The following is a 20,707-nucleotide window of genomic DNA, read 5'->3' as shown; positions in this document are numbered from 1 at the left end:
AATGGCCACCATTTGTTTGCTTCTGGTTCTTGGTTTTATGGAACTTGACCTGTGTGCCTTAGGTTGTCTGACCTCTTCTCATTGCCAGTGAAAGAACTCAGTCTGCTTGCAGCCCCATAGCTCGCCAAGGTTACTTTTGTGTTTCTGTCCTCTCTGAAGAACTTAATCCATTTATTTATTCCTTGGCCTTTAGGCATTGAAGTTGATATTGATGTGGAACACGGAGGGAAACGAAGCCGCCTGACACCGGTCTCTACAGACAGTTCTAGCACAGAGAAGTGCAACTCACAGCCAAGCAGCTGCTCCTCTGAGCCCAGCAAGCCTGAAGGCAGTGTGGAGAGTGGGACGCAGTCTCTGGCAGAGCAGATGCAGAAGGTCGCCTTGGAGCCAGTGGGGCAACCTGAGGCAAGCCCCCTCTCCCAGGCCCTTGGAGGGACAGTAAGTCAGTAGGTACTTTATGTCCAATGCGCCTTCCTCCTCATCAGCACGCTGGCTGCTTACCAGTATTTCTGGGGCACTTAGTAATCCAACGTAAATAATCCAGAATTTTGCCTTTGCCGCAGCTGCTTCCTGCCCATAGCTTGCCTGAGCCCTCACCCCCTGGAGAGAGAGAGACACACACACTCACTCTCTCTCTCTCTGCTGTGATCAGACTGTTTTGCTCATGTTTCTTATGCTCACAGTGAGTTTTATTACAGGAGCAGATGGAGTCCGATAACTGTTCCGGAGGAGATGACGACTGGACTCATTTGTCTTCAAAAGAAGTGGACCCATCTACTGGTGAGCTCCAGTCTCTGCAGATGCCAGAATCAGAAGGGCCAAGCTCTCTGAACCCTTCCCAGGATGGCCCCACAGGGCTAAAGGAAGCGGCACTGTACCCACATCTGCCACCAGGCAAGTGACTTTAAAAGCACCAAGCACCTTTCCCTTCCAGACACGCCTATAGTTTTAATAGCACAAACAAGGCTGTGATTGTGGTGCTCACCTGGGCCTGTCAGTGGTTTCGCTCTCTTAGTCTGTATGAGCCATAAGTTCAGTGGTTTCTTAGGCAGCCCCAGCATGAAGGCAGGCATGTGGAGGAAAGTACTGGAATCAGCATTGAAAATGCATAGGGACTTCATGGTTTCTTCCTGCACCTTAGGGCAGGGGTTACAGCCCAGCTTATGTGGTAACCAGGAGTGGAGTGCACGGGTAGAGTGGTCTTGTAAGGCCTTAAGGTAGGGTGGGAACCTGGGAACATGTCCTGATTAAAGGAGGCAACTGCTCCTCAGCTTCTGTCTGGGCTGACTTTGGGCCCTGGCCTGCCAGCATGCAGCCTCCCTCTCTACCTTAAAAGCAGGGGTGGCAAACAACGGCCTGTGTGTCAATGATGTTTTTAACACTTTAAAATAGTTGGAATGAAAGCAGGAATATTTCTTGCTGTGAAAATTGTATGCAATTAAAATTTCAGTGTCCATCAAAATGTTATCACAGCCATGTACACATTTACTTGCTGCCCAGGCAACTTTTATGCTCCAGAGCCAGAGTTCAGTCTTATTAGTGACCAAAACCAGATACTGTAGCCTGCAGTGCTTAGCTTATCTGACCCTTTATGGAAGTTTTCCCTGCATTAGGAGTCTCAGAGTTAGTGGGCACACACAGGAAAGTTTTGGCATTATGGGTGCTGAGTGTTGGTTGCCTATAGGGCCACTCTTGTTGGCATATGCTGGGCTTGGCAGGCCTCCCCTCATGGGTTCCTGTGATTCTCTGGCAGAAGCAGACCCCCGGCTGATTGAGTCGCTCTCCCAGATGCTGTCCATGGGTTTCTGTGATGAAGGTGGATGGCTCACCAGGCTCCTGCAGACCAAGAATTATGACATCGGAGCTGCTCTGGACACCATCCAGTATTCGAAGCACCCACCACCCTTGTGACAATGTGGCTCACCTCATCTGTACCCCTCGTGTGTCATAGTTTTGTTAAGGTAGAGTAGAGCACCAAGTTCTCGGGAAGGTCCATTTCTCTGCATTCTTCCAGAATCTGGGGGTGGTATGCACGAGCCATTTAGGACAGTAGAAGAAGTAATACGAGGGGGTGTTCAGTTTGTGTCTGTTTGAGGACTTTAGCTGTTGTTGATTTTTTTTGATTGAGAAATGAAACGAGGGTGCCCTTGCCCAGGGGACCCTTAGAGCGTGTTGTCCCTCTGCCCCTGGGTCATACCAGCAGTCAAGAATATAGCCTGCCTAACGACCTTCAACTTTTTCTTAAGTGACTGACAGTATGCTGACATTTAGTTGATCATCTGCTAGAAACCTGATACATTTTGATTTCATCAGGAAGCAGAGGAGAGCTGTCCCATAGCAGGTCTGGGGATGGAATGGGGTGAGGGCAGGACAGCCCGGTGACTTGCCTTTGGTGCTTGCGGACTAAAGAAGTAGGGCTGCTGAGAGCTGGTTGAAGGGGGAAATCTGAGAGGTTGGTTTTCACTGAATGCTTCCTCATCCCTAACCATGACCACTCTCCTTTTCTGATGTGTCTGTTGCTTCTGAAGTATGATCATCCCTTTGTAGCCATGATATTTGTAAGCAGCTGAAAATTAAAATGCTGTTAGGTAATCACAGATGTCCTCTGCAATAAAAGAAACGGTCTGTTTCACTGTGTTTATTGTCTTTCAGTAGACCCCAGAAATGACACACAACTCTATGGGTTAGAGCTAACTTATTAGGGGAACCTTGTCTCCACTGGTATAGGGTTATGGTGGAATCGGGCTCAGGCTTACATAACAAAGACACCCAAATTCATAAAGCTGGCCTCCATTCACAGGTCCTCATCAAAGTCCTCACCAGTTTGGAAGAGGTCACAGAGTTGCACAGGTGTGGGCCGAGGTGCCTCTTTGGCCTGGTGCTCACCCTCTGCCTGGAAAGTTCCTGGGCCCCCTGACTGTTTGGCAGCCTGCTTGAAGGGCCTCCAGGCCCCAGATGTGGGAGTGTGTGGGACCCAAGGAGGCTGGAGAGCACTGAGGGCCCTGTTGGGGTGGCCTGCCTTCAGACTCTGGGTCCTCAGTTCAAGCTGTGTTGAAGCAGCTAAGGGGCCTGTCTGCAGTGGTCTTGGTAGCTGTTTGTCCATTTGGGAGCTTGTCTCAGGTGACAGAAGAAATCTTTCCCATTTAGAAGATGCAGTCTTAGCCTGCTGGGCACGCCTGGGTGGCTTCCACTGAGGGACAGTAAGCTCACTGGTGTTCCAGTCCTCTGAGTTCTCTTGGGGGTAGCCTCTGCTTGCTTGTTTGGCCTTCCCTGTCAGATCATCATCGCCCTGAAATAGAAATAGGAGAAGATGGCCACATCCTAGGTTTAGCATGAGACCCAGCAGCTAGGCAGGTGTGGGCTACAGGATTAGGGAGCCGCATGGGCCAGCACACACTGATCTGTGTGGAACAGATTCTGTGTCTTACCACCTGGCTAGTTCTTAAGCTGTGGAGATGCTTCACTGTAAGATCTCTCAAATTCCATGACAGTTACAGGCTAGCAGACAAGGGGCCTGGGGGAAACATCTTGGGCCATCCTTAACAAGTGTTTGCTTGAACCTTTTTTAGCCACTGTGCCAATCCACCTCACTGAGGGTCTCACTGCCCCTCTACCAAGGTTGATGTCCTCCAGGGACTGGTCTTTACTGACAACATGCCCAAAGTATGTAAGGTGAAGGCAAACCATCCTTACCTCTTGAGCATTCTGGCTGTGCCTTTTCCAAGACCGGTTGGTTGATTCTTCAGCAGTCTATGGTACTTGCAATGTCCAATTCTCCCATGCATATGAGGCAATTAAAAATACTGTGGCTTGGGTCAAAGGAGTCCAATGTAACAGCCTTTTCAATACTCTAAGCGTAGTAGATACCCTTAATGCAAATTGTCTTGACTGCTGCTTATGTGAACATTGTTCACAAAGCCTTTTCTCCATTTATCATGATGGTACCTATTGGCCCAGTTGTGAGGATTTTGGTCTCCTTTACATTGAGTCATACACATTGAGGGCTATGATCATTGATCTTCATGAGCAAGTGCGTCATCTGCACATTGCAGATTGTTTATAAGGCTTCCTCCAATCCTGATGTGATGCCACACTCTTCTCTGAATACTGGTCTCAGCATCCAGGTTAAACGAGTATGTAAGAAGATGCAATCCTGACACCTTTCCTGATTTCAAACCATGCAGTGTGACATTGTTCTTGACCCACGTACAGGTTCCACGGGAGCACAATAAAGTGTTTTGGAATTCCTATTCTTAAGGCTATTCATAGGTTGTTACCATGTAATTCGCTGGCTAGACTTTACAAAATAATTAATCCTCACCTAATCGCGATCTTTAAATCAGGCTGGGGGATAGGGATGGGACAGGGGAGTGGCTGGATGGAGGTGAGAGCAAGGAGGGGCCTGCAACCATTTGGAAAGGGATGTGTTGAGATGCCACCCTGCTTGGACTTGTCTGATGGAGCTGGATGGCGGAAGATGATGCTGTGCATATGGTTGTATCAAGCCCCGGCATGTGATGGAGGTTCAAGGACCACCAGCCTCAGTCAGCGAAGGTCCTGAGAAGTGGGCTCACCCGACAATAAATTGAAAAGCAGTGATACAATCTTATCACACTGTCGAAGACTGCAGCCTTCAGTACAGATTGCAAATCAATGTAAAGAAAACCCAAATCCTCACAACTGGGTCATTATACAGCATCCTGGTAGATGAAGAAAAGATAGATATTGTCAATAATTTAATAATAAATAAAAAGTTTAATTTTATTTGGATCCATATTTAATGCCTGTGGATGCAGCAGTTAATAAATGATGTATTGCATGAGGAAAATATTCTGCAAAGACAAACTCAAAGCAAAGATAGCACTTGGAGGACTAAGGTACACTTAACCCCCAGCCATACTATTTTCAAGTGCCTTATGCATGTGAAAGCTGGACAGTGGAGAGAGAGGACCGGAGAATTATGCCCTTGGATTCCAGTGTTGCTGAGGAATACTGAACCATGGACTGCCAGAAGAAGAAACACCTGTCTTGGAGGAAATACAGCAGAATGCTGCTTAGAAGGGAAGATGGTGAGACTACCTCATGGACTTTAGACAGGTTACTGAGAGGGGCCACTCCCTGGGAAAGGGTCAGCAGAAAAGAGAAAGTCCCTTGAGATGGATTGGCAGAGTGACTGCAACACCGATGGGCTCAGAGTTAACAGTGAGCACGGCACAGGACCAGTCAGTGCTTTGCCCAGCTGTGTAGTGGGTAGCAGTGAACCAGAGCTGACTCAGCAGTACCTAACAACAGCAACTGCCACATCACCCAGGCCATGGACAAGAGGGTCTTGTGACTGCGATGCAGGCTCTGCTCTTGAATTTGTGGTGACCTCGGTCTGGCTACTTAAGCCTTGATGAACCTCAGTCCCTCACCTTCAAAGTAGCAAAGTGCAGTCATGTATTGAGGAGGCTCAAGTGGCTTCAGTATTTGACTCAGGGGCTGGCATGTGATAAAGACTCAGCTACCATCATCACCATTGATGTATTCTATAGTTTGGGGATTACGGATCAATTAATTTGAGTCAAAAACTAATTAGTGGTGCAAAGTTGGCTTTGAGCTGCCGTTCACTGCCAAGGTCTGAGACGTGGTCAGAGCTAAGGCTGGCTTCTGTTAGGACTCCTAAGTCCAGTCCCATGGCAGTGCAGTCAGGCCAGGCCGGTGAGCTGCAGGGACCCATGTTCTGCAGCACTCTGTAAGGTGGAGTCAGCTACGTGAGCACCTAATGCTAAGTGCAATGTTGGAAGTGCAAAAGTCTGCCATGACTCGGGGCAAGGAGGGCCCCGTGCTCAGCAATGCAGGGCAAGCTTGTTTGACAGTGTCAAAAAGACCCCTTGCTCCTTGGAGAATAAGGAAAACCGCTGCGTCCAGAAATCCCTTCTAAGGCAGCGGTTCTCAACCTGTGGGTTGCGACCCCTTTAGGGGTTGGGGGGGGATGAACAACCCTTTCTCAGGGGCCGCCTGATCCATAACAGTAGCAAAATTACAGTTATAAAGTAGTAACGAAAATAATTTTATGGTTGGGGGTCACTACAACATGAGGAACTGTATTAAAGGGTTGTAGCATTAGGAAGGTTGAGAACCACTGTTCTAAGGCTCAAGATGGTCACAGGTTGAGTGTCGGAGGGAAGTGGGGTGGGGTACAAGCCAGAGAAACGGGCTGGTCTGTGACCAACAAGACACGCAAGTGGGAAGTTGGGCTTTCTGGGGCGTATTCCGTGGTCATTAGGACCCGAAGAGAAACACTGACCTGGGGCTGTGTGGTAGCTGTGGAGTCCACTCTGCTCACCGTGGCCTGGCTGCCAGGGCTGGGTGGAGGCTGAGCTGGGCCCAGGCTCCATCTCCTGGTGTGGAGGAAAGTGCCGTCAGTCCCAGAGTCCTGTCAGCAGAATCTAGCTTCTGACTCCCTGGAACCCTGGCACCCCTAGGTGGCTGCCCAGCTGCTGCTCTGCCTGCTGACTTACATCCAGAGCACTCCGTTATCTGCTCAATCCTTTCAAGCTTTTCACTAAAAGAGCAATCGCCACGGAGTCAATTCTGACTCTCAGCCCACAGGATGGGGCAGGGCTTCCTAAGTTTTCTACGGCTATACAGCTTTATGGGAGCAGGCGGCTTCGTCTTTCCGCCTCGGAGTGCCTAATGGAGTTGAGGTGCTGACCTTGCAGTCAGCAGCCCGCTGTGTAGCCCACTATGCCTCTGGGCCCCCAGCTTTTCACTACTGTAAACTGAGAATCACCCCTAAAAGCATCCGCCTCATAGGAGCAACAAGGTCCTTGGTATTACGTTTCCCTGTCCAGGCTAAAAGCTCCCAGACCTTCAGCTACTCACTACACTTGTCGACCCTGCCCTTGAGATCCGTACAAACAGTACAAACAGTAGAGTCTGAGATGCTCCTGTAGAAAGGCGGCCATCGTGGTGCCTGGCCATGCCGGCTGCTGCTCGGCTGCCCTACCCGCCAGCACCCACTACACTGATGGTTAGAAGCGGCTCCTCCGCAGCCCCTCACCCCCCAGTGCAAGCCAACGAGGGCACGATGAAGAGGCTCTGAGCGCGGCACCTTTTTCCAGGGTGGTTGCTACTGGAGCGAGGGGCTGGCTTCTCCGCCCCAGATGAGGGCCGACTGCTGAAATGCACGCCGCCTCCTTCCAGCCCCGGGGCTGCAGAGCCCTTTTCCAGATACTTCAGCCAACGGCTTTCTGTGGCCGGTGGTCCTTCCTGCAGGATTGGAGATGCGTTTATGCTCAGAGGTGGAGAGCAGGCCCTTTAATCAGAACTCCACAGCCCCCTTCTTAGGTCCCAGGACTCATGTCCACCTTGTAACTAGGAAAAGGAAACTACCCAGGAAAGGGGACATTGAGGCACTACTGGGCACGGTGCATACTAGCATCCTTTGAGGAAAGTGCAGGCACAGCTTGGCAAGAATCACAACAATGTCCACGCTCCCGGACCCAGTGACTTGAGAAGGAGAGAAGGAGCGCCGTGCGGTGAATCAAAGTGCATGTCTACACAGACGGAGGGAAAGTCCTTTACAGAGTACTGCAACTTGGGTCCACACACCTGTCTCCACCCTGACAAGAGGGTCGGATTTGTTCCTTCAAGCAAAGTCATGCATTGGCTCGCTGCACAAATGACTAATGAGCACACCATCGGAAGCCCCAAAGTGACACAAGCTCTGTGCAGGCTAGTCTAGGCTTGGGCGAGATGCTCCTGGCTCACCTGCAGACTCCTGTTTCCATCAGGCTCATGGTCTGCGCTTTCTCCTTCAATGGTACTTGCAGGGCCTTGCGGAGACCTTTGGGTGAGAGTACATATGTTCTTTGTGAATTGACCAGGTAAGCTCCAAGAACTTGACAGCTGATAGCAAGCGTCTCTGGGGGGATTTGGGTTCCCAAGCCCTACGGCAGTTGAGAAGAGCTGGGCAGGAGTGTTGTCTGTTTACTTGGGCTCAGGCTGGAAAATCCCCCCGTCAGTAGGGACCAGGCCACAAGCAGACAGTGTAGACTCTCTAGCCAGAGACCAGAGTTTGCATCCTGGCTGTCGGTGACTAGCTGTGCGTGTGAGACGTTGAACACGTCACTTGAACCTCCTCCACAATGGGAGTAAGGTAGCTCTGAGGAGACATGAGGGATTCGCATGTACATGCATTGCTCAGGGCCTGGTACACAGAAGTCACGTTGGCGGAGCGATCCTGCTGTCCGCAGGGATGTTCCATCAGCCCGAAGGGCCTGACAATTGCTCAGCCCCTACAGGAGAGCAGAAGGAGCGCTACTGTGCTGGATTTGTCAGCGTGCTTGACCCGGGGCCAGCAGGGCTCTCTATCCCACGAAGCAGACCTTCATTCCTGTCACACGGGGTGGGTGTATCACATGATCAAATGCATAGCCTCTAGTGCAGTGGTTCTCAACCTGTGGGTCGAGACTCCTTTGGGGGTCCTAACGACCCTTTCACAGGGGTTGCCCGATTCATCACAGTAGCAAAATGACAGTTATGAAGTAGCAACGAAATAATAATTTAATGGCTGAGGGTCACCACCACATGAGGAACTGTATGAAGGGGTCGCGGCATGAAGAAGGTCGAGAACCACTGCTCTAGTGAAACATAAGAATCCTGAATGCTACCAGACATGCACAGGCCACCGAAACTCAGTTTCTGTACCCAGAAAAAGCAGTATGGAAAAGTGGGCAAAGGACATGAACAGATAGCTCAACAAAGATGGCATCTGAATGGCCATCAAACAGGAAGAAATGCTCATGGTCACTAGCCACCTGGGAGGTGCAAATCAGAGCACCGAGGAGCCACCTCCTCACACCAACAATGACAGCCAAGGTTAACAACAAAACAAGCAGAAAACACCAAATGCTGGAGAGGGTAGGGAGAGACCACCATCGTGCACTGTGGTGGGTCTGTAGGATATACAGCCATTGTGGAAAGTGATGCGGTGCTACCGCAAGCACCCAGTAACTCTGCTGCACAAGACCTCGGTCAAGTGTGGAAAAGCAAAGATGTTTCATTGAGGAACACAGTGTGCCTGCCCCAAGCCCTGGTATTTACCACTGGTTCACACGCATTTGAGTTAAGAGCGCGAGTGAGGAAGGCTGAAGAAGGCTCGGTGCAGTTGAATTATGGTGCTAGCGAAGAACACTGAAAGCACCATGGACGCCAAAAGAACAGACAAGTCTGTCCTGGAAGAAGCACAGCCGGAAGGCTCCTTAAAGGGCAAGGATGGTGAGAGTTCATCTTACACACTTTGGACATGTTGCCAGGAGAGACCGGTCCCTGAAGGAGGGCACCAGGCATGGTAAGGCAGAGAGGCAGTGAAAAAGAGGGCGCCTTTAGACAACATGGATGAACACTGGCTGCATCGATGGCCTCAAACAAGAACAAGTGTGAAGGTGGCACAGCCCTGGCAGTACTTCGTCTGTTTTATGTAAAGTTGTTACGAGTAGGAACTGACTGGAAGGCACTGCACCACCACCGCCTCCACCTCTATCTCCACTGCCACCTCCACCACCACCACCTCCACCTCTATCTCCACTGCCACACCGCCTCCACCTCCACCTCCACCACCACCTCCACCTCGATCTCCACTGCCACCTCCACCACCACCACCTCCACCTCTATCTCCACTGCCACCACCAGCACCACCACCTCTATCTCCACTGCCACCTCCACCACCACCACCTCTATCTCCACTGCCACCTCCACCACCACCACCTCTATCTCCACTGCCACCTCCACCACCACCACCTCCACCTCTATCTCCACTGCCACCTCCACCACCTCCACCTCTATCTCCACCTCCACCTCCACCACCACCACCACCTCTATCTCCACTGCCACCTCCACCACCACCACCTCCACCGCCTCCACCACCTCTATCTCCACTGCCACCTCCACCACCTCCACCTCTATCTCCACTGCCACCTCCACCACCACCACCTCTATCTCCACCTCCACCTCCACCACCACCACCACCTCTATCTCCACTGCCACCTCCACCACCTCCACCTCTATCTCCACTGCCACCTCCACCACCACCACCTCTATCTCCACCTCCACCTCCACCACCACCACCACCTCTATCTCCACTGCCACCTCCACCACCTCCACCTCTATCTCCACTGCCACCTCCACCACCTCCACCTCTATCTCCACTGCCACCTCCACCACCTCCACCTCTATCTCCACTGCCACCTCCACCACCTCCACCTCTATCTCCACTGCCACCTCCACCACCTCCACCTCTATCTCCACTGCCACCTCCACCACCACCACCACCTCTATCTCCACTGCCACCTCCACCACCACTACCTCTATCTCCACCTCCACCTCCACCACCACCACCACCACCTCTATCTCCACTGCCACCTCCACCACCACCACCTCCACCGTCACCGCCTCCACCACCTCTATCTCCACTGCCACCTCCACCACCTCCACCTCTATCTCCACTGCCACCTCCACCACCACCACCTCTATCTCCACCTCCACCACCACCACCACCTCTATCTCCACTGCCACCTCCACCACCTCCACCTCTATCTCCACTGCCACCTCCACCACCACCACCACCTCTATCTCCACTGCCACCTCCACCACCACTACCTCTATCTCCACCTCCACCTCCACCACCACCACCACCACCTCTATCTCCACTGCCACCTCCACCACCACCACCTCCACCTCCACCGTCACCGCCTCCACCACCTCTATCTCCACTGCCACCTCCACCACCTCCACCTCTATCTCCACTGCCACCTCCACCACCACCACCTCTATCTCCACTGCCACCTCCACCACCACCACCACCTCTATCTCCACTGCCATCTCCACCACAGCCTCCACCTCCACCACCACCACCTCAATCTCCACTGCCATCTCCACCACAGCCTCCACCTCCACCACCACCACCTCGATCTCCACTGCCATCTCCACCACAGCCTCCACCTCCACCACCACCACCTCGATCTCCACTGCCATCTCCACCACAGCCTCCACCTCCACCACCACCACCACCTCAATCTCCACTGCCATCTCCACCACAGCCTCCACCTCCACCACCACCACCTCAATCTCCACTGCCACCTCCACCACCACGTCCACCTTTGTATCCTGTCTTTCAACTTTCCCTTCAGATTTTCCTTTTTTTCTTCCTGTGCTGTATTGTGAATCATTTCTACAGATTTATCTTCCATTTTACTAAGTCTCTCTTCTGTTTAACCTAGCGATTGGATTTCTCATTTCAATGATTAGATTTTTCATTTTTACAGGTTTCTTCAAACCTGAACTGGCCATTTGCCCCTTTATGCCCAGGCCTTTCTTTTGTTTCATTAAGCACGTTAAACATGCAGTATGATCTATTCTGAAGTCTTTTTGGGTCTGGCTTTCCTGTCCAGTGGTTTGCTGTCATTTGTGAACAGGGACTTGTTTCTCGGAATGTTTAATAATGTTGAGCGCGGCCTCTGCTCCTGGAACTTTAGCCGTAGGATACTGTGAGGTGTGGGCAGGAGGTCTGCTGCCTAGGACAATTTAAAAATAAATTCATAGTTTTACACTTTTCACAAAGGGCATGGAAAAAACTGTAAAATACTTATGTAGTTTAGAAAAGGTATTTTTCTCTCTTCTTTTACTCCTAATGCTCAAACAGACCTACCGCCTGTTGTTGACAGGGGCATTCCTAGCTAAGTTGCCCACCGACGGGGTGGGTCTTTGGGGATTCAGCTTTCTGTGGAAGCTCCTACTGGAACTCTTCACGCTGAATGGGGTCTAGGCTTCCTAGCTTGTCTCCTGCATGGCTCCCAGCCCTCCACAGGGGCACGCAGGACCACTGGACGTCCCTGATCCCAGCAGCTCAGGACCCCCTCTTTGGATTTTGGCTCTTACTTCATTTTCACTTTTGAGGGTTACATACTTTCTTACCAACTCATTAGTGTTAGAAAACAAAAATAAAAATACCGTTGTTATTTTCAGTGGCAGGATTATTCTGGGTGTCTCATGACCACAGGGTAAGAACAGGCAATTGCAGGGAGTTCTCCACTGCATACTTCCAGAACCCGTTAAGGAAGGAGCCGGGCAAGCGAACCTTACCCTCAAACAACTGTACCTGAATGACATCTCTGACACCTGCCCCTGCAGCAGATTTAATTTTTGGACATGGCGTCTACAGTCAGCACCGGAGCCTTCACCGTAAGCCTGAGAGAGAAAAGTAAGTGAGAAAGTGTTGGCAGGATGCTGGGGAGTCGTCACTAGAGATGTACCTCAGGGAGGGTCAAGCTGCACTCTTGCAAGGTCCCACGATGCCTGAAGCTATTTCTAGACTGGTTTACAAATGAACAGCTGCGGGCACTGAGAGCTGATGTCTATTTGGCTGTCCCCCTAGCACCCTGAACGGTACACAGCAGAGCGGGTAAGAACTTCACAGAAGTAACACCAACTGCCAATACACACTGAAATGGTATGTACTCCCTGATAATTAAAGGACTACAAATTAAAAGGAGGTACAATTTTAAACCAAGCTATCACTTAATAAATATTTATGGAAAACCGATGCTATGCCAGGCTCTGGTGAAGTTATTAGACAAACTCACTGTCCTCACGGGGCTCAAATTCCAAAGAGACAGATGGTAAACCAAAAGTAAAATGTATGGCCTACTAGAGGACCGTTGGGGGCATAGTGGCTACATATTGGCTAGGTAACCAAAAGGTCAGCAGTTCAACACTACCAGTTGCTCCATGGGAGAACCATGAGGCTTTTTATTCTCATCAAGAATTACAGTGTTGGAAGCGCACAGGGCAGTTTTGCCCTGCCCTGTAGGGTTGCCATGAATCATAACGTGCTCAATGGCACTGAGTATGGTTTTGGACACTGTGGCAGTTCCATAATCTCCTGTCGACTTGAGCAAAAGGGTAGAGTCTAGCCTGTCAATCAGGTCATAACCAATGATGCCTTTGTGTGGGCGTAGCCTTTTCCTGAGAACTCTGAGAATGCCGGTCTTCCTCCCTGCAGGCGGGACACACACGCTCTTCCTCACAGTCTGCTGACAAGCCACCTGAAGCTCTGCTGATGGCAGCCAGGGTCCTGGAGCTGGAGGAACCTCATGGAGAGCTGTACCAGTGCTGAGATGCTTCCACAGACATTTCATCTACTGGCCTGTGAGCCTCCTGCTTCCGGTGTCATTGCATGTGCTGCGTGAGTCTGGAGAATCGATGGGGCTACTATTGGGCATATGGGCAAATATTGAACTTATGGACTTGATCTGGACTGGGATGTTTTCTTAATATACAATTACTCTTGGATATAAAACTCTCTCATGCACATATGAGTGTCTCTGGATTTGTTTCTCTAGTCTACCCAGACTAACACTGTTGAGAATTATGACTGAGCAAGAGCTGCCTTCTCAAAGTAGAGTCAACCACAATGACGTGAATAAAGAAAAGCCTCGGGCAGGAAAGCCCTCAGGACCTTCACACAACTAAAAACGAGCAGAAGCCGCTGCAGACATCTGTGAATAATTAGAACTTGGAATGTATGAAGTACGAACTTAGGAAAATTGGAAGTGGAAAATGAAATAGAAGGCATAAATAATAGTGGACATTCTGGGAATTAGTGAGTTGAAATGGACTGATATCAGCCATTTTGAATCAGAAAAATCATGACTTACTATGCTGGGGATGACACAGTCAAGAGAATGGCATTGCATTCACCACCAAAAAGGACAGTTCAGACTCATCTTGAAGTACACAACTACAAGAGCCAAAACACGAACTTGAGCCTATCCCATCTCAAGAACAGATGTGATGCATTGAACACTACCGACAGAAGACCTGCTGAGCTGTGAGAGACTATCAACATCAGACATAAAAAAAGCAAAAGGTCATTAAAAAGAAAGGAAGAAAGAAAAAGATCTAAGTGCACGTCAGAAGCGACTGAAGCTTGCTCTAACGGCAGAGCAGTGTGGTAATGAACTATTAGTTCAACCGGCCACTCCTGGTGGAATGCCGATTGTCGACTGAAGGCAGGGCCAGCCGAATGGGCTTGTGATCTGCTGCCGCCCTGAAACCCTTTGTTCAGAAACGAGGGACACGGTGCTCTGAAGGCACAAAACTAGAGAGCTGTTTCATTCTGTCCTGGGCTCTGCAAAAGATGACGTGGCTGGCCCGTCTGCTTTGACCTAGGAGGTTCTAAGTCAGGGAGCGCCCCAGTCCAGTGTGTGCGTGTGAACAGGACCCCCTCTGCTGCTGGGTGGAGTGCCGACTGCCCAGAAGGCAGGGAGAGGCTGGCTGCGGCCAGGGCGGTGACAGCTGGGTGTGAGCTGCGGTCCTCTTCTGGATCAGTTCTGAAGGGAGAACTGACTGAATTTGCTTATCAGTTAGATGAAGAGGCCTTCTTGTGGATGAAAGGCGCGTCTCCGCCAATATGTGCTGGGGGACTTGTCTCCCCATACCGACACATGGGCGGGCCCCAGGCTTTCTCGGCTGTGCTGATGAGGCGGGATCAGCGTGAGGGTTCTGAGTGCAGTCACAGCACAGCCCGACTGGAGAAGGCAGCTGACAACCAGGTGGGCTCTGCAAGCCCGGGGACACACGGGTGCTACTAGAGACACAGAAGGCCTGCCCGCTGGGACAGGGGAAGGGAGAAAGGTCGAGATGGCTACACCAGAGACAGACGACAGTGGCTCCTTTGCCTAACTGAGTGGGATAGCGCTCAGGGCAGCTCCTGGAGTCAGGCTTTCTCTCTTCACAAAACTTGTAAGCTATTCTACACACCCATGGCCTCAGAGATCGAGAAGCGGCACTGTCTTGTGGACTATATTCCACCCCTGGTACCCATCACCATCCGGTGGGGACAGAGCATGCTTCCACTGAAATTCCCAGAATCCCTCACACCCCACAGGAAAGCTTAAAGTGCCCCCTCCCCTGCACACTTGCTGAGGAAGACGTTTCTTTAACCTCTCTGCTGGTCCTAATACAATTCCCTAGTGCTGCCGTCACGTCCGACCAGAGTGCTTCTTTCTCGGGGAAAAGACAAGGTAACATCCCCACAGCTTCACCGGGAACCAGACTTAGCCTGCAGAACTGCTGGCCCATAATGCCTGTTCTGTAAAGGCGCTCACTGAGGTCTCTCTGCTAGCAGCAGCCCTGGCAGGAAGGACATCACGGTTGGTAAGGTAGCCGGGCAGTGGAAGGCCTGCACCAAGCTGGATCGCCACAGCGACTCCATCAAGCCTAAGAAGAGCCGTGGGCTGGTGCAGGTGGGGCAGTGTTACCACCTTCGGACTGAGGTTGAGAGGCGCTGGAACCCGGCAGGAGGTGCCTGGTGGCGGTGGGGAGGAGCTGCTGACTACAACGGGGTGGTTGGAAGGAGCCCGCCCGTCGTTGTGCAAGAGAAACACAGGGCTGTCTGCTCTGTATAGCTTTACAGCCTTGGAAGCCCTAAGAGGCATAACGACTGTCCTATAGGGCCATTATGAGTTGGAATTGACCCAACAGGACACAACAGCAGGGACCCTACAACCGTGGCTACGCGGGGGAAATCGGCTGCACAAGACTGTCTAAAGTGCCAGTGCTGAAGGACAAGGCTTGTGAGGACTCGGGGGCGCCTGCCCCAAGCCAGGGTATTTTCCACCGCCTCACGGGGATGTGGAAGCCCGAGGCGACCTGCTGCGCTGCATGGGGGCGCTGAGGGAGGAGCCGGAGGTGACTGTGGACTACCCGGAGAACCGAACCAGTCTGTCTGCAGGTCGCGCAGCCAGAGAGCTTCACCTGAGTGGGGAAGGTGGCGTGACTCGAGTCATGGGTCTGGCATTGTAGTAGGCAGGATCAGTCCCGAGGTAAACAGATGGCCGCAGTGGGTGCACCGACGGGCTCCAAGACAGCAGTGGAGCAGCCGGCCACGTTGCCTTCCGTAGTCCACGGGGTTACTGAGCTGATGGCCCAACAGCAGCAAACACAAAGTGTGCGTGTGCGCGTGTGCATGCGCTGTCACTTCCGCCCCCCTCCCACGACTCCCGCTCTTTATGAAAGGAAGGACAACGTTCCTGGCTCAGGGTTGCCTCATTCCAGAAGAAACCATGAAGGAGGCTGTCCATACTGCACGGTTAGGTTACTTCACTCCCCGCAGGGACAGGAACCGAGGCAGCCAGCAGGAGCTCTGTGTCCGGTGGACTTTGCAGGAAAAGAAACCACCCTGCTGTGGAATGCTGGGAGCCCACAAGAAGCACCCTCTGCAGTTTGGGGTCCCACCTGCCCTCTGCACTGGGCCTGAGGTGCCGTTTCTCAAGACTCACCCGCAAAAAGGACTGCTTCTCCCCACAAGCTTTGCATGTCCATTTGAGACTCTTTTTCATCTACAACAAATTTGAGAAATAGAGCTCAGTTAATTATTTGAAGCAGGGTGGAATGGGGGAGAAATAATCAGAAAGAGATCAATGGGAATGAGAAGGGGTCCTGAAACAAACTGAGGCACGACCCAGCATTTAGTGTTTCGTAAAGATGGCATCGCACAGGCTCATGTGTGGCACCGAGCAACGTGGTTATACATACCAAGTCAGAGCTTCACCATGAACTTCTAGAATATGCCTGTGGCACTTACATAATCTCCTGTCAATTTGAGCAAAGGGGTGGAGTCTAGCTTGTCAATCGGGCCATAGTCAATGGTGCCTCTGAGTGGGCATGGCCCTCTCTTGAGGATTCTGGGAACCACTCTCTTCCATCCTGGAGGGGGGACACACTCTCTCTCTGCTACACATTCCTATTGACAAGCCATGTAGAGACCCATACCAGTGCCGAGATGCTTTCTACACAATGGCCTGTGATCTTCTTGCATTTGGCATCAGTGCATGTGCTGTGTGAGTTGGAAGAGGAATTTATTGACTAGTATTGGACATATGGGCTAATATCAGACTTACGGGCGTGATTTGGACTGGGCTGTTTCCTTAATGTACAATTACTCTTTGATAGAAAGCTCTGTCTTATATACACACGGGTCTCCTGGATTTGTCTCTCTAGTCAACCCAGACTAACACAATGTTCCTAGAAGATAATTGGGAACTATTTACATTTTTAAAAATATGACACATAAAAACTAGTGTGTGTTCTTGTGGTTATTTGCAACTGTATGAAAAAGTGATTTGAAACAAAAAAATTAAATTCCCTAATAAAACCCCCTCCTATTCTTGATAAATTCAGCTAGCTATAATTGCACTACCCTGGCTCTGCCGTATATTAAGTAGAGACATTATTTGGCTTCTCTGGGTCTCAGGTCTCTCCTCTTTCTAGAATGGGAATACTGCCTGAGCCCCGAGGGTGCTCAAAGTAAAGGCCCCCTTTGTCCGGAACCCTCTGGTGCAAAGGAGACTGCCCCGAGCGGAGTCTCTGCCCCCCGCACCTTGCCCCTTGGTTTCAAACCACTTCTTCATGTAGGTATCAGTGACCGCCAACACACACACACTAGATTATGTCCGAGCAACATTAAAACATAATTTCATTTCTTATTCAATTCCTAGAACATGGTCCAAAAAAAAGGGGAGATGAATTAAGTCTTCGAGTCTCCTAAATGTTGCTTGGTGCCATGGAGGGCCCTGGTGGTGCAGTGGTTGTGTGTTGGGTTGCTAATCACAAGGTCAACAGTTTGAAACCATCAGCTGCCGCGAGGGAGAAAGACAAGACTTTCTATTCCCCTCAAGAGCCACAGTCTTGCAAACCCACAGGGGCAGTTCTACCCTGTGGGACAGGGTCGCTAGGAGTGGGAATCGACTGGAGGGCTGAGGGTTGCAGGTGAGTGTCCTTGCAGGGTGGGCAGAACTGCCCGCCCCCGAGTCTTCCCTTAGCTGAAATCTTTACCATAGCAGACGGCCACACCTTTGTCCTGAGCAGCGGCTGCAACCACGGACTCGACTCGACTGTGCGGGACGTGCAGGCCCATGCAGTGCTTTGTGCTGGTGTCCAGAGGGTGGCTGTGGGCGGGAGCCGACTTGCTGGTCCCTATCGACCACAATGGAAGGGCGGTCGTCATGACCCAACCCCAAAGACGGTCTCGGCTCTTCTGCACGGGCCGTCAGCCAGCCCTGTTGTCCTGCTGGTGTCCTGTAGTCACAGTCGCTGGTTGTGTCCGATTTCCCAATTGTGACTCTATGAAGGGAGTGCGACACGCACGGGCTTATTCCAAACAAAATGTGTTCAAAAGCAGGCCTCTGAGCCAGCAGATGGCTGTGACACATTCTCTCGGGCATACGTGTGTCTCATCTCCTGAGGTGCTTTCCAAAGCAAGTCCAACGAAAACAGAGCCTTCCAAAGGGCTCTGCTCCACCCACTGAATTCCACACAGAGAGATGGGCGCAGAGGCTGTGACAATTGTTTGAACTCCCAAGGCGTACTCTTGAAAGGTTTTCTTCAAGAACATTATATAGTCATGGGCCCTTATAACGAACACTTTTTAAGAAAATGTAAAATTGCATCAGTGAGAAAAAGGCCAGGTAAGATGCGCACAGGAATTTCCCATCACAACATGCACCCGCTCCTTCTTGGAGGGCAGTAAGGGCGGTCCTCTGAGAAGTTCACTGGGAAGCCTTACCCTCCGCCTTCCAGCCCTGTTTTTTGTTGTTGTTCCCAAAGTGCAAAGAACATCAATAGTCCCTTAAAGATAACAAAATTACTGTTTTGATGTCATGTAAATTGAAGAGTACAGAATTTTTTCAGGGAAAAATTCAGAAATGTATAGACCTAGATGGAGGATATGTTGAGAAATATCTTGACAATTTGATGTTTTTGTTTACTTACTTTTTATTTTGTAAAATACTTTTTATTTACCCTTCTATGTCAATACTTTTTTTGAGAATGAAAATATTAGTTAAGGGAAAAAGGAACAACAACAACAAAAAGATTTACGAACTAACAGGGATATCTGCCTGCTCAGGGAGTGACCCGGGGCCGCTGTGTGAACAGTCTTGGTAAACATCTTAACCTTGAAGCTGGGCCCTGTTGAACAGATCCTGACACAGAACTAGCTTGAGATAAATCTGAAACATACTGACTTAGAGCTCAGATGAATTTGAAAGAAACTGTGAAAGAGGCCCAAGGACAGACTTAGTAACTAATCAGAAGGTGGCATGAGCATCTGTGGGCCTGTGACCCCTCCCCCTTTAGCTGCGCCTTTAACGACTAGAGGCGTTTCTCTACATAACAGGGGCCGTTCTTCTTGAGGCATATCTTAAGGTATCTTCTCAACCCCATGCTTTAATAAAGCTTTGGCTTCACTCCGCAGCTGTGTGTGAGTGGCTTACCTCTGGCGCCTCACTAACCACACAGGTGGAGGGGGCTAGTTCCTCTGAGGAAGACAACTGGGTGGGGAAGGCCATTCTAACAATGTTGTAGCTGATAATGAAACTCGACAGAGAAAGATTTTACAATACACTTGTTAATATTCATATGAGATATTTCTTTTAAAAATAGATATTTCAAAAAAGCAAACTCTCTGCCATTGAGTTGATGCTGACTCTCAGTAGCCCTAGATCTGCCCCTGTGGGTTTCCGAGGCTGTAACACTTTATGGGCGTAGAAAGCCCTGACCTTTTCCCAAAGAGCGGCCGGTGGTTTTGAACTGCTGACCTTGCAGTTAGCAATTACTATCACATAGTATTATATGATTAAAACTGCTCCTAAATGGTACTGAGGATTCTGTATGGTCTGGTATGGGAGGAGGTCCACGGAGGCCGGGTGACATCTGGATTTACTGCACTATAGAACTGCTTCCAATTAGGTCAAAAGGACAGTGGACACTTTTACAGAGGTGACAGGCTACCTTTTGTGACAGAAACATACAAAATGGAGTCCCTCCGGGCAAGGAGCAATTTGGCCTCGGCCTTGGCCAGAAGTTTCAGTCTTATCTAAAGCGTTACATTTAAGTTCTTTCTCAAACACTTGGCTGCCGAGTGAAAGGTTGGTGATTCAAACCCACAGACGCACCTCAGAAGAAAGGCCTGGTTCTGTTTCGGACCTCTGCCACTGGGGCCTCCGTGGCGCGCAGCGACACGCTGCCAGCCGCGCGGATCGCGGGGTGCGGGGGTGCGGGGTGGGGACCGGGCGGCGCGGGCCAATGCTGCCACGAGGGGGCGCCCGGCGCCGGCCAGGGACCTTCAGAGACAGGCCGTTTCCCGGGTTTTAGTTTTCGAACTTGCTCTTTCCTTTGGACTTAAATTGAGGAGGTTCTTTGAGGACGACGCTAGGCGTAAAGGAGTCTGTCCGCACCCTCATTTCCCTAACCACCTGCTAAAACTCACAGGAGGCCGCCCCTGCACAAGCCATTCATTACCTGCAGGCTTCTCCTGATAGCAAACCCACCAACACACGGAAACAAACGCTCAAACAAGGTCAAGGGGAAGCGCCACCAATAAAGCCTAGTTGTCAGCGCTGTCATGGTCATTTCCCTGGACTCCAGGGACAGCGTGCAAACCGCCCGGGGCGGCGCCCGCGCCGGGGTCAGAGCCTGGGCGGGTGCGGGAAGGAGGCCTCGCGCTCCGGGGCCCCGCCAGCTCCCTTCGCGCCTGCACACGGGGGAGCGGCGACCGACCCACCTGGTGCGCCTGGAAAAGGCGACAACTGCAGCACCGGAGGACGCGCGCCTGAGGAGGCGGCGCCATCGCAGCCTGGGCGCCCGCCACGCTGTCGGCCCC

General features: G+C 51.1%; 2 protein-coding genes across 5 annotated transcripts in view; one reads left to right on the top strand and one right to left on the bottom strand.

Moving 5' to 3' along the window:
* The window catches only part of SQSTM1 (sequestosome 1), a 10,410-nt gene extending 7,778 nt beyond the window's left edge, over nucleotides 1–2,632 (top strand). The window contains exons 6-8 of one of the 4 annotated variants that reach the window (XM_075542105.1): nucleotides 194–405; nucleotides 699–780; nucleotides 1,754–2,632. In XM_075542105.1, coding sequence (XP_075398220.1) covers nucleotides 194–405; nucleotides 699–780; nucleotides 1,754–1,911 — 452 coding nt within the window. In that variant the 3' untranslated portion in view covers nucleotides 1,912–2,632. Of the gene's footprint in view, nucleotides 1–193; nucleotides 439–698; nucleotides 895–1,753 lie in introns of all 4 variants that reach the window. The other 3 variants (XM_075542103.1, XM_075542104.1, XM_075542102.1) reach the window with 3 other exon arrangements.
* Nucleotides 2,623–20,707, bottom strand: MRNIP (MRN complex interacting protein). Its single transcript, XM_075542106.1, has 7 exons — nucleotides 20,609–20,707; nucleotides 16,326–16,385; nucleotides 12,143–12,231; nucleotides 7,756–7,831; nucleotides 7,097–7,254; nucleotides 6,290–6,383; nucleotides 2,623–3,289 (listed from the first exon to the last, which is right to left on the bottom strand). The coding sequence occupies exons 1-7, from the start codon at nucleotides 20,672–20,674 to the stop codon at nucleotides 2,795–2,797; spliced, it is 1,038 nt and encodes a 345-aa protein (XP_075398221.1). The 5' UTR covers nucleotides 20,675–20,707; the 3' UTR covers nucleotides 2,623–2,794.

Source organism: Tenrec ecaudatus, chromosome 2 (assembly GCF_050624435.1).
Source record: "Tenrec ecaudatus isolate mTenEca1 chromosome 2, mTenEca1.hap1, whole genome shotgun sequence".
Lineage (NCBI taxonomy): Eukaryota > Metazoa > Chordata > Mammalia > Afrosoricida > Tenrecidae > Tenrec > Tenrec ecaudatus.
The sequence above is the reverse complement of the archived record's forward strand: the minus strand, read 5'-3'. Positions and strand labels throughout refer to the sequence as shown.

Coding starts and splice junctions, on each gene's coding strand:
- MRNIP (XM_075542106.1), bottom strand. CDS start 20,674: ATGGCGCCGCCTCCTCAGGCGCGCGTCCTCCGGTGCTGCAGTTGTCGC. Junction 7,255..7,755: donor ATGGAAACAGGAGTCTGCAG/GTGAGCCAGGAG, acceptor CCAATCCTGCAG/GAAGGACCACCGGCCACAGA. Junction 6,384..7,096: donor AGCAACCACCCTGGAAAAAG/GTGCCGCGCTCA, acceptor CCTCCACACCAG/GAGATGGAGCCTGGGCCCAG.